General features: G+C 35.7%; 1 protein-coding gene across 1 annotated transcript in view; it reads right to left on the bottom strand.

Annotated features, from left to right (window-relative positions):
• Positions 1 to 8,463, bottom strand: part of LOC145668591 (uncharacterized) — a 30,098-nt gene extending 21,635 nt beyond the window's left edge. The window contains exons 1-2 of the mRNA XM_081736647.1: positions 8,288 to 8,463; positions 760 to 913 (exon numbers count right to left, since the gene is read on the bottom strand). Of these exons, the coding sequence (XP_081592773.1) occupies positions 760 to 913; positions 8,288 to 8,463 (330 nt within the window). The remainder of the gene's footprint in view (positions 1 to 759; positions 914 to 8,287) is intronic.
• Positions 8,464 to 14,313: the final 5,850 nt, after the last annotated feature.

Below are 14,313 nucleotides of genomic sequence, written 5' to 3'. Positions count from 1 at the left end.
TAAAAGGTAAATAAACTAGCTACATGTAAAAATATAAAAGCATCAGATCCTTCTAAGACTACTTTATGATATCAATACTAATGTCAACGGATGACCATAGCTATAACTTCTTACATTTGTAACATATTATCCATGATTCAGTCTTACTATGAACTATCCAAAATAAATAACTTTCCGTACAGGAATAGCTAATGCATTATACTGTTTCAAAGTAGAGAACAACAGCCTTGTGAGTTATCTTTTTGGTATGATGTACCTGCTAAAAATAAATGCGGTATTTCAGTGACAAGAGGTACCGATATTTAGAGAGTCCATGGGGAAAATTTAAGTACAGTTGGTGGCATATTGAGAAATATTGCAAGGAATATATTATGCTGCTTTAATTACAAGAATAATATACGAAGAACTGGAAGAATTCGAGAAAGACCACTGATACTGGGTAAAACAAGCACTCATTTTAAATTGTTCTCCTATGAACATTTCAAAATGCGACTTGGCACTATTTCCCATAGACCGTTGATCATTTAAGGTTATTTGTCATATTTTATTTCCATACTTAGAAAGTCATGGTTTGGCAATTGGTTGTCTTTTTTCTTTCTTTCTCTTCCATTTCTCACAATTTTCAAAACGAAGTTGAATGTCCGTAGTCAAAAAAACCAAAGGTTATCATTTGATCCCATCCTGTGATGCCAGTCAACATAATCAGTGTTGTTGCTAAACACATCAGACACACTGCTATAAATTTCCCTTTCAACTTACATCTGGTCTGTCAGAAGATGCCTTGCAATAATCATATACATCATACGTGTATTCATCACGCAAGTAACGTGATCCAACCGTCTTAGATATTTTGATTTTCTTATGCGTTGGATACATATTTTTAAGTTCCGCATTTGGATCTTTCTTCATTTGTCTATTTGGTAATTTATTTTAAACAATTTCCTCAAAAAGCTCCCGGAAAGTTCAAGTCTTCCTTCTTCTTTGCGAGTAATTGATCAACTCTTATATCCTTAAAATATAAGGATCATGAAAAAGTTCTTGGAATGAAGTAAAAATTACCCATTGAAATTTGTATTTATTTTGCAACAAAGCCTCCCTTGGTACTAATATCCTTGGTCCAACGAAGTTCTAAAGCCTTTATATCATCGCAAAAATCAGATTTCTCTAGATCTGTAAAATGATATTTCGCTGATGTTTTTCTTAATTTCTCGTCAGAAGAATATCGAAGTTCACCAAGATATTTCTTCTCAACTCTGGGAGGAAGTAGAAGTCTGATCCAGTCAAATCTTGTAAATAAGACCGATATGGCAGCAAATCAAGCCCCAATTCATTTTTTGGCCATTGTAATAACTCACGTATAGGACAGCATTGATGTGATGCGAAACGAGTATATTTTTTGATAACCTTCCACTTTTCCGTTGCTTTTTCTCTGTAGTTGATATTAAACGTTTGCATAGTATTCAGCGGTAATTAATTTTGCTACATACTTGTAAAAGATAGTCAATAATACGGATATCTTTTACTTCCCAAAAATAGCCTTTCAATAGGATTTTGTAAACAATGGTCTTCTTTGAGGTAGACAACAGGCTGATTCGTTAGTTTTGAATACTGTTGCTTTCCTAGAGTGTAGTATTATCTCCATATCTTATTTGTGGTTATGATCAAGCGCGTAAAGTCAATTAGATTTTTCATAATAAGAGCTAAGTTCATTTTAGAGATTTGCATTCTGAATCTTTTTCAGTCGAGTGGTAGCACTTGGGGCATCCATTATAGAAAAAATTCCTTCATGCACAAGCCTTCACTTAAAATGTAAAATACTAATTCACCTGAATTGCTTAAAGCTTCTGAATACCATTTAATTTTAATCGGCAATCCTGGAATGTACGATGTCGTGCACTTTTTTCAAAATTATATTTAGTATAGTGATAGATTTTGATCTTCCAGCACAGACCATCTTCCAGGTTTCCCTGACCGAGCTTTGTGTTAAAACTAGAAACAGATTGAAAAGTTTTATATATACCATTTATAGGTTAATTTCAAGATAACAATAAAATTAAATTAATTGTTTAAAAGTATTAAAAATTAAAAGTAATTACAGAAATATGATTTGCACAATAGTCTACCTCCACAAATGACTAACCTCATCTTGTATTTTAGTTAGGGAAATATTAGGCAAGTCTTCGTAATTTTTGTATTTCACAAAATCCTTCATAGTTTTTATGTCTAGATTTCCCACCGTTGTTACATAATCTATGAGGAATTCTTGCTTCTTAGAAGTTACTTTTCTGAATTCGCTGTCAAAATGGTAAAGAAAAACAATTAAAATTTGCATGTAACTAATTGTTTAATTTGGAGAAATAAATTACAGGGTAGGCCACAAATGCGGGAACACCCTTATGTTATATCCAAAGTAACCATCCAAAATATAACCAAAGTAACAAAGTAGATGAAGAATAGGGAGGGGGGAAATTTTTTAGAACACATCACAATGACGTCTACCACCTTGAATTTTACGCAATCGTCTTAAATGGAAACCTAACATGTTATATGCCATTTTAAGTTTTTTTTTTTTTTTTTTTTTTTTGGTAGAAATTGAATAGTATTGTTGCTTTTGCCCTAACGCTAACCATTACGAAGTTATGACTGTTTCTTTGTATCATCGTAGGTTACTTAATAGCAGAGGGTGGAATTGGCGCATGCCGAACACATTGAGATCGCACTCATCTCTGGAGAACGAAGCATTAGGGTGATGGAGACGATTATGACAGTCATCCGGAAAGGATTCTCATTAGCAATGATACCCATCCACCACTCTGGACATGACTCAGGCATTCAAAATTGAATTTAATAGCAAGCATTCATGCTATCCTGAGCCTTCTCTTCGGGCCTCAATTTTACTCTACTTGCAATATTACAATATTTCTGCATTCAGATAGAAAAAAAAACCTACAAAGTTACGTCCACGCACCACTAAGGCTGAAATGGTATAATGGTTCATCCCAAGAATCACAGGAGTACCGACCAGCCTTGTAAAGTTCGTGAAACTGATCTTGTAAACTTCGAAACTCTAAGAACTCCAGAAACTTGTAAATTTCGAAAAAACACTCGCCTTTTTAAACTGTTCTGTGAAATAATAAAAAATAGAACATATATCGGTTTTGAAATGGTAACCTTTGGAACTACTAGTGGCACGGCACGTACTTGGATAGAATCATAGTCAATCACATCAGAGCTGTTGCTGACATTGAAAAATAAACTTATTCATAAATCTTTGTAAAAAAAAAATAATAATAATTCCGCAGACACTAAATATCCCTCGTCGAATGAGTGTAGGCAAAACGGGAATAGGCCAATTGGCCTACATCTAAGATGAGATTGAGATAACGATATATACTGCGGGAAGTCCGTAGGCGAAACGGAAATGAACCGTATGTGTTCAAAGTGCTGAAGAAATTCCAAGAAACTGGATCTGTAGCAGATCTACCCAAGACTGGTAGACCACGCATAGTGAAGACGAGGCAACAACTGTGGTAATGTGGGCATCATTCAGTAGAAGTCCCAAGAGAACTATATGTAACCGTGATAGTGATGTTAGTCGCACCTCAATCATGTGCATTACATCGGTGAATAATTAACACACTTATAAGATAAATTTTACCAACACTTTACAGAAGACTATCCGGATCGTCGTCTGGAATTTGCTCAATGCGACACAGGGCAGCTACGACAAAACTCCACAATTCGCCTTTGAGGTATTGTTTACTAATGAGGCAAACTTTTACATGTCGGGCAGGGTTAACAAACAGAACGTGCAGTACTGGTCGGATAGTAATCCGCATTGGTTTGATGCATTCACAGGTATTCTCGACAAGATAATGATGTGGTGCTCCGTGCGGATACTCATGTTGTGGGCCTCTTCTTCACCGATGGGACTCAAACGGCGATGTGTTATCAGCTGTAGCGAAACACGTTAGAAGATATCTTCCCATCACTGCTATCGGAGGATAGGTCATACCCTAATGTTTACAGCAGATTGGTGCCGCATTCCATTACAGTGCCTGTGTTTGTAAGTACCTCGATAAGAAATTTCGATAAGTGCGTGGATTGATCGGCGGGGCGCTATGGAATTGACCTCTGATTTCCTTGATATAACATCACTGGACTACTACCTGTGGAGTCATGTGAAGTCTGAAGTATTGAAAATTAGAGATGTTCAGCATCTCGAAAAAGGAATTGTGTACGCGTGTTCTAACATTACAGCCAACACTTTGGGTAAGTTTTTGCATAACTGGGAACTCAGAATGTATGTAACAATCGTCTAAAATGGGGAACCCTTGAACACCACCTGTAACAGTGCGTAGTCCTTGCTGTGTGACTAAGATCTTCTCTCGGGGACGTAACAAAGAAACAGTCATATCTTTGTAACGGTTAGTGCTAAAGCAAAAACAAGTGTCTTCAATTTCTACAAAAAGTACTATTAAAATGGCATATCACATGCTATGGTTTCTATTTAAGACAATTATATAAAACTCAAAATACCATTGTGATATATCCTCAAACATTTTCCTCCATCCCTATTCTCCACCAATATTGTTACTTCAGTTATATTTTGCAACATTTATAACTTTCCACACTTTGGACCACCCTCTAGTATACTGGTATCCTGAATTAGACGGACTATATTACATTTGATAAAGAGATAACAATGTCACGATGACCATCATATGTATAGACTACTATGAAATTCTAAAAATGAATTAAACAAATTGAAACGTAAGATAGTTACTAAACATCAGAAATATTTTTAAACTATTACAGATAGTAGTGATATATATAATATTAATCTCCAGGTGCAAAGCCATGAAGAGTGTCAAAGCAATGTCGGGACTAATAGGTTTCCCTGTTAGACACTTCACAGTGATCAATTAATTAGATAGACGCTATTAAAGAGAACCACTTTTATCTAAATAGTACTCGTTCAAGTTGACATAAACCAACTTCTGCTTAGAAAATAGAAAGCTTAGACAATAATCTGGAGATTCTTTAGCAATTTCAGGTTGACTGTGCTTGTAAATGTCTGGTTGCTATTTATCCCTTCTTTTGCGTATGCCCTTAGATTATCTTATCAATTACAGGTGTATCGTATCTCATGAACTCCTGGTTCATAACCACTAAATTTAGTAATGTGAAGATATCTGGATCTCGATTTGGGAGTTTCTAGGCTCTTCTCTGCAGAGGTTCTGAGTACGTCTTATTCTCCACTTCTTTTACTGATTAGGAAGTTTCCAGTCATTCTAAGGACCACGGCAAAGATAACTTTTTCTTCCAGGCGACAGCCTGTAGAAACTGTTTCTTGCATGTTGCATCAATAGTAATGTATTTTATTATAAGTATTGGCAACATAAACATAAAAACAGTAATACTGTATATTGCCTGAGGAAATCTCTATAAAGCACAGTCTGTCTAACAAGGAAGTCACCTTTTTGAATATGTAGTAGTCTAAGACTGCGAAATGAATCTTACTAGATCAGTGGCTTAAAATTACTTCAGATTTGCTAACCACCTTTTTAGGCAAGGTACGGACCACACACTTTTAAATTTTAATATCTGCGTAGTATCAGTAGTTGAAAGGTATGTAGCATTTAACAACAATCAAATTATGAACCTTTATTTATGTAATTCTATAACCCTAAAAACACCAGGGGGGGGGGATCGGAGGCCCACAAATAATTTTTGTTATATTTTGTAACATTTCTAATTGCACAAAAGAAAATCTGAAAAACATTGATATTGTCAAGCTTGACCCCATTCATCATAAAACGTACTTGCTTAGTTTTTAGTGTTTCTTTTTTATATATTTATAAATAAAGAAAGTGCTGTTGGCCTCAGAGCCCCCCCCCCCCCTGGTCGTACTAAGGGGCTATTCACCGCATACGCTAACTGCTATTTTCCAGTGTTTTGGCTATTTATTTTATTTTTCTTTGAAGCAATTTTGGTATTACAACATACAGAGACACTCTGAGCTATTATTCTGATGCAGTGTTGCCAACTGCACTTGATAAAAATTTATTATATACTTTTTTCTGATTATTTTTTGGCACCTAAATATTTTGTTTTCTATTAGTTTATTACTTGAAACCTCCTAACTTTAAATATGTCACTTTATATTATCACACACATACCACACACACACACACATATATATATATATACATATATATATATATATATATATATATATATATATATATATATATGTATATATATATATATATATATATATATATATATATATATATATATATATATATGTGTGTGTGTGTGTGTGTGTGTGTGTGTGTGTGTGTCAAGAAAGAGAGAAAATCAAGTTTCAATAGCGATTGGAAAGAACTATCTTGCTGCACCTCTGGTGTTTTCAAGTATTTTTAATCATAGAATCTACGAGCAGCAGCCTGCAACACTGACTGAAGACGCATATTTCATCTTAAATTGTCAGCTCGTTATTCTGTGACTGTGACTGTATGTGTGAATCTGCAGCAGCATTGGAACAATGGCAAATTGTGCTCTTCGCCAAAGTTCAATTGATAAAAATCTTAAAGGACTTTCAACATAGAATTTAATGAGCTAGAATATAGCAAGATGGCAACAATCCTGTCAAATTTGGATGCAAAAGACGGTGATGTGAACATTTTATTTGGTAAAGGAAATGGAACAAATGGCAGTGGTACGTTTCTTGCAATGAATCCCTTGTAATATTCTTGATGTTTTAGTGGTGGTAGTTTACGAAACTGACAAACAAGTCGTAGCTTGATTGCTAACGTTTTACATGTTCATTCCATAGGTGCAAAAACCTGACGTTATACTACTAGAAAAATTGTAACTCGTGTTGAGTTGGCAATACTGCTTCTCTGGTTACATCCCTTATAGTGTCCAATGAACGTCCCTCATTTTGTCTATCTTTTCGCGGAAACAAAATTTGAAAGAATTTCGCCTTTCTAAGGATAACTGGGGTGGAATTATAAAAGATTAATCCTGAATTCATTGAAATACTGAAATATATACCACTCTTCCCCATTCTACCCCACTTTACTGCACCACAATCAAAATGCTTTTAGAAGCCGCCTTTGTATACATACTACACTGAAGTAAGTCGCTATTGATCTGTTTGATAGTTTTTCTACAAAAACAAATAAAATAAATAGGTCATAGTTACTGACATAAATAAGATGGTAATTTAAACAATTACACATATATAGTTGGCAACACTGTACTTAGAAACGCAGTAATAATAGAGAATAAAAATATATGATGTCTTAGATATCGTAAGTTCATATCAGACTAGATAAATTGTTTTCCGTGAGAAATAGTGACCTTTATGCTGTGGGCCTCAGAGGCCCCCCCGTTGGTGTTCCATGTAACCTAAAAATACCTTGGTGTTCCTAAGGATAAGCATACAACATATGGAACGTACAGGGAATCCATGGCATCATTTACATCTTCTGTAAATTATAAGATGTAAATAATATCACGATCCTCTAAATTTCTTCTACGGAGCACAATTGGGAAAGATTGTACTAGAATATCGTCCTCTTACCACAGACAACGTCTTCAGCTCTGCTGATTGACATACGGTCTTTATTAAGGCCATTGTTCCTAAAGCTGGCCATTGAGGCAAAGAACCACAAATATTCACATACAAGCAGATAGTTTACGAGGCCCGTATCCAAGGGGGTCTAGGGGGGGCGGGCCCCCTAAATTTTTTCCGCTCCTCCCTAAAATTTTCATGGTAGGCTTGCAAATGAACTGTAATAGAGTGATGAACTATAATATGGTTGGATTGGGGTCCCCCTAACTTCTACCGGGCCCCCCTACATTTCTCAGCTGCCTGTAGGCCTGTAGCTTACCGACACATAAATGAACACAAACAACAGAACATGTGGCAGCATTCCACATTTCAGTTGTGTGCTCGATTATGAACCACTAGTGATAATATATGTTCCTTTAAATTGTGTGTGCAAATGTAAAACTATATGACGTTCACACCTAGTTTATAAAGTAAAATAAGTTGTCTAATATACGTAAATTTAGTGAGATATTTTATTAACAATAATCACCTTCTACATCACATCGCATAATTGTATGAAAATCTACAGAAGCAGTTAGCTATTACAGCACGATTTCTGTAATATTGATTTTAAAGCTCGGAAGAGAACTGTCAGTTGTTGAGGAGCGAATTACTAGGTAGCAGCAGTATGTTAATTTTCTATATTATTTCTACTTTACTAACCTCTTTACAAGCTTTTTGACTGCACGCTTTTTGGCCAATGGGTCACTGCACAGAAGCAGTGCTGGTTGATTTAACACCCAGTCATTCCTGTTCCTTTCGATAATAAGGACAGTAGGATTTTCCTGGTATTTTCTCCATGATTCAGTGATAATCAGAATAGTAGCAGCAATACCCATCACAACTCCTGACACCCATAAGAGCCTAAGAGAGAGTAAAGAAAAATTAAATAGATAAATTGTGTATGATTTCTTTATTTATCACATATCATGTAACCACATAGGAAGCATGTATCTATTTTCAATTAAACAACGTAGAAAAAGCCAAAATTCAATTTTAAGCAATTTGAAATGCCATAACTACCTGTTATTAAATATTTAGTAGAAGTTGTAACAATGCAAAAGTTCAAGTTTCATACTTTTAGTCAAAAATTTGACTAACTTTAATTTTTTTCCTTGTCTAAAATTTCAAAATTGTTACTCAAATCCTTTCTGTACTCAGTGATTCAATTACTGTAAGTTCCGAACGAGTTTCTAAACAAATGTTTATTTTCCAACTTCACCCTTAACAGAGGCGACAACTCCAGGAGTCCTTCCGGTCCTCGAGTACCCTCACATTTTTTTCAGGGTGATAGGAACTCACACAAATAAGAAAGATTTTAAAAAAAAAGCAAAAGAATAGAAAAAGAAAGCAGAAACTCATATATGTTTACAAGCTAGAAGTAAAAAGTAAATTACTCTTCGAAACTATTGTTAACGTTTTCATAAAACGATCGACTATTCGATTAAACACTGTCTTTATCAATAAAATGAGGATTCCAAAGGGCATATCCGAACGTAATGATGTAAATACACTTTGGGGGAGATGGCTGAAATTCAGCTTAAATGTAGAAGAGACTATGTAGATTCTATGTTCCAAAGACAAATTGTCCTAAACTGGATGGTATATAGTCAAAAAGCACGAAACATTAACATTAATACCAATTGAAAATCAATGAAAACTAATTCCTCCACTTATCTCAAAAACCAAAAGAGGGAGATTGCGGAAATTCAGCTTAAATATAGAAGAGACTATGTAGATTCTATATTCTAAAAGCAAATTTTCCTAAAATGAATAAAACATAATCAAAAAAACACGAAACATTAACATTAATGTAAATGGAGAAAGAATGAAAAGCAAATAATTCCTCCACTTATCTCAAAAACCTAAACAGGGAGTTTGCTGAAATTCAGCTCGAACATGAAAGAGACTTTCTAGATTCTATATTCAAAAAGTAAATTGTCCTAAAATGGATAGAACATAATAAAATATTACGAAATATTAACATTAACTCAGTGGAAAATCAATGAAAAAATTAAGTCGTACACGTATCTCAGAAACTATAAGCAGGTGGCTAATTGTAAGCTTATTGCAAAGACATAATAAACAGCTTAAAAATGACGCATAACACGTAAGATAAATGTGGATAGAAAATTGTCAAAAGTCAAGTTGTTTTAGTAAAATCAAGAAAGTGTTATACGGACAAAATCTCGCGGCCGAAACATCGCCGCCCAAAATCTCGCCGGCCAAAACCTCGCGGGACAAAATCTCGCCGGGCCAAAACCTCGCGTGGCCAAAACCTCGCCGCCCAAAACCTCGCGGGACAAAATCTCGCCGGGCCAAAACCTCGCGTGGCCAAAACCCCGCCGCCCAAAACCTCGCGGGCCAAAATCTCGCCGGGCCAAAACCTCGCGTGGCCAAAACCTCGCCGCCCAAAACCTCGCGGGACAAAATCTCGCCGGGCCAAAACCTCGCCGCGAATGAAACTTTTCTTTAAAATTTACCCAATGTGTTCCCTAATATGCAATTCCACATTACAAATAATAATAATAATAATAATAATAATAATAATAATAATAATAATAATATACAAAACATCGTGTGCGTGAGTTTTCTCGGGTTATTCCCGTTTTCTCCCACTTTCTTTAATCGATGATTTCCTTCATCCTGGTCATCTACGTCTCCTTTAACCTATAGGACATAATCAAGGAACGTCGTAAAAACTCATATATTGTTTCATATTTTCATAAATATTATTAGAATTTTGTTAAAATTTTAAGTCTTTGGATGTTCCAAAGTTCACGAAACTAACCTCGTTAGTTGTCATTACTTTCCTTATGCAGACTTTCTTTCCCTATAACCAGTTTAAAAACATCCTGTCGCCCTACCTTCACATTGAAATCCTCTAATACAGAAATAGAATTTTCATATGGTATCGCGGGACTTGGTCAAATACCCGTGATACTTCTTCTGAAACAGCTTCTTTTATACCGTCATTCTTATCATCTGTTGGAACATCTACATTTTGGTCAGGCGAGATTTTGGGTATGGCGATATTTTGGGGCGCGAGGTTTGGCCCGGCGAGATTTTGGCCCGCGAGGTTTTGGGTGGCGAGGTTTTGGCCAGGCGAGGTTTTGGCCCCGCGACGTTTTGGGCGGCGAGGTTTTGGCCAGGCGGGGTTTTGGCCCGGCGAGATTTTGTCCCGCGAGGTTTTGGGCGGCGAGGTTTTGGCCAGGCGAGGTTTCGGCCAGGCGAGATTTTGGGCCGCGAGGTTTTGGGAGGCGAGGTTTTGGCCAGGCGAGGTTTTGGTCCGCGAGGTTGTCGCCGCGAGGTTCTGGCCGCGAGGTTTTGTACCCAAACCACTCATTCCTTTACAGACAAGGTAATTTTTGGAATAGTATTGGACGGAGAGTAAATTTAATGCACATTGTTAGAGGTAGCGTGATGATAAGATCTTGTGGAAATCAGAACTAGGTGTCAAGTTTTGTAGATCTAGGAGTAGTCAATTATTGGTATTACATGAAGTAAATAAGGGTATCAGCAAATACTCTCTTTTCATTGGTGATATTGCGGTTAGTTAGCTTCTCTGCATACCACTGTTGACTGTTAATGCTACAAGTGATTCAGTTATCAGTATGAACTTGTTGATCATAAAACTCTTGATAATGTCGGAATTTACGCCATAAGTGGCTGATGTAATAAAAGTAAATAAGAATCAAAAATGACTGAAGTTGAAGTAATAATTTCGGTGTTAAATGTAGTAGATATTGGAAGTTGTAGATTTATATTATACAACAGCTAACCTTGTAAAAAAAAGTATTTATCACTGAATCTTAGTGGTTGTACAGAGTAGATACGTATTCTCAGTGGCATATAGTGATATTAAAGATTAAAAAGTAAACCGAGCGCTAGAATTAAAGGCATTTATTCCGAATATGGTAATCCGCCTGGGTTTTGACAAAATGCGAAACAACATCTACGAAAATTGGAAAATAATAAATTTTTAGAATTAATTTAAAAGGGTATAATATAATAGGGTAGGGTAGAGTAGAGTAAGCAGGGATAAGTAGGTTAGGGTAGAGTCGGGTTAGCTTAGAGTTAGGGAAGTTTGGACTCACTTTGTTAAAATTAATAGAGTGTGATTTCTTGTCTGTGAGTAAGAATACCAACTGGAGAGTCTCTGTACACGTGCAGCCATGTTCAGAATACAAATGTTCGTTACTTTCCCAAAATCCAACCATGCGGTAACCTTGCGCAAAATAGTTCCCTCTGCTTGCCAAACAGTTCCATGTTTATAACCGCTTATAAAGAAAAATAAACACAACTTCCGCTCTCCTTACATATTATCAAGCACACAAACGAGCAAATTAGCCATTGCTTCCTGGTAAATTTTCAAAATTTTGCCAGAAGCGGACGACCAACTTTGGAATTTAATCCGCAGTAAACCATTAATAAAAATTAAAAAAAAAAACATACCATCTCTAATACTTACCCTTGAAGCGTTTAAAAAGATCGCTACCACTTTTCGATACATGTGTTGTTTCTGAGCCATTTGAACCTGTTTATCATATCGGAAGTTCTTGCAAGAGATTTATAAAATTAAATTTAAACCAATTGTTTGCATGACTTCTAATGCCATCTTTTATCATCTTGCCTAAAATGCAGGCCTGTTCATGTGCAGCTAAATTAAAGCCCTTGATAGACCAAGGAATATTCACATAATCTAGGAGTTTCTTCCTACACTTTCAATGAACTAAAATGATCTTTTGCTTGATAAAGTAAATATTATTGAATTTTTTTATTGACCGAAGTACAATTAGGATTATGTAGGGTGGTCCAAAATCAAATGCAGAAGCTCAACTTGTTCAAAATAATCCTCCACATGGTTTATTTTGTTCCTCTAGTCATAAGCTACTTACCTGCTAAATTTCAACCCTATTGCTCAATATTTACAGGTTGCTCCATTTTAAACCTTTTTGTTCATCTAGTATTACGAATGATCTAATGCTAGAATTTTTGGGAGGTATACATTAGACCGCTTACAAAAATATAGCGTATGCCCACCTCCATTTATATTCGTTTATTCGTAAATTTAAGGTAAATGTATGCTGCACTATGAAAATATTAGATGGGTAATGGGTATACTCCCCATTATATTCCTGTATACTACACTATAGGTGTCAATACTACAATGTAATTTAACATAGTCGCTGTGCTAATAGCTGGATAGATATAAGTTCGTTGCTTTCAATATGATCACTAGATGGTGACAGGAAAAGTAATAGTTCATGAAGCTCCACTTGCCAACCGACACTCTCTCACTGGCATTAACTTTTTGTCAGTTCTGTAAACTTACAGAGACGAATCTATTTCCAGTAATGCATATGCATCATTTTCAAGACATCTCTACTTTTTGTCTCAACATTTATCAGAATTAGCACTTTTTGATGACAGAGTATCAGATGAAACAAAGGAAAAGATGGCCCAAAGCCTACAGCGGCCAACGTTACCGAACATTTCACGACGATTTAAGTTGACAAAGAAACCGAAAGAACTGACAGAGAGAACACTGTCGATATGTGATGTCCTGATGAAATAAAGGCAAAGAGAGGTCTCAGTCTGTTCACCAACAAACTCTACAACATAGGCAAGATAATCCTTTTTTTTTCAAGAATTTTACGAATTATCAAAACAAATGGCTGTGATGAATGATGTAGCTGAAAGATGTATAAGACTCATTCAAAAGTATAATAAAGCCTTGACAAAAGATGAGGAACAGAAGCATTTTATTCTTCGATTGGTTGAAAACCATAATATACATGTTCCTGCTCCACTGGAGAAAGCGTTTTTGTAAATTGAGAATACAAATAGTAACATTTTTTTTTTTAAAGTTTTGACAACTGAAGAAAAGAAAATGGAGCGACCTGTAAATATGACTTAATTGTACTGAAATTTCGTTCGTTTGTTGTATACATCAGAAGGAATCAAATAAGCCTTGTGGACGCCCGACCAGCGTTAATTTTGTTTTTTGGACCACCCTAGGAGAATGCTAGCTCTGATTCTGCTCGTGTTCTCAAATCCAACCGAAGTTGGAAAATCAGATTTTGTGAGTCTACATGGCATAAACTAGAAACATGAAATTACATATTTTAAAAATGAAACATTAACACTCAATAACATACCTTTCTACTACACAACGACCCTTGTTCACAGCTTCCGGAAGTCCGTGGAATGTCGTAGTCTTAAATAATAGCGTCCCATAGGCCAACATTACTATTGCTTTCTTAAAGCAAAACTAAAAACTTTGCCGGACCCTGTTAATAACATTGAAAATAAAGATTTAATTTTATTTTTTTAACATATACGCAAGTTTGTTAGGAAAGTAGTTATAAAGAATATTATTATTAACTTTAGTGTAATAGTGAAGTGACGGAACGATTATACACTGTTATTTGTGAAAATTACAGCAATAAAATAAATTGTCAAGAACGCTTTCAAAACGGAGGATTTATATGACAAGGGTAGGACGTACGAACGATTATAAATTTAGTAGGTTGATGCATGCATAGACCCAAATAATGCGCTTGGTTCGATGCCTAAATTGTACCACGAAACGTCTGTAAAATAGTGGAGCATAGCAGGTGAATAGGAAACGTGTAAGAAAGCGTCACTACGCCTCGTCGACGTCAAAGAACACAACACGACAGACA

Source organism: Thermobia domestica, chromosome 1 (assembly GCF_964235325.1).
Source record: "Thermobia domestica chromosome 1, izTheDome1.hap1.1, whole genome shotgun sequence".
NCBI lineage: Eukaryota > Metazoa > Arthropoda > Insecta > Zygentoma > Lepismatidae > Thermobia > Thermobia domestica.
This window is presented reverse-complemented; position numbering and strand designations above follow the sequence as displayed.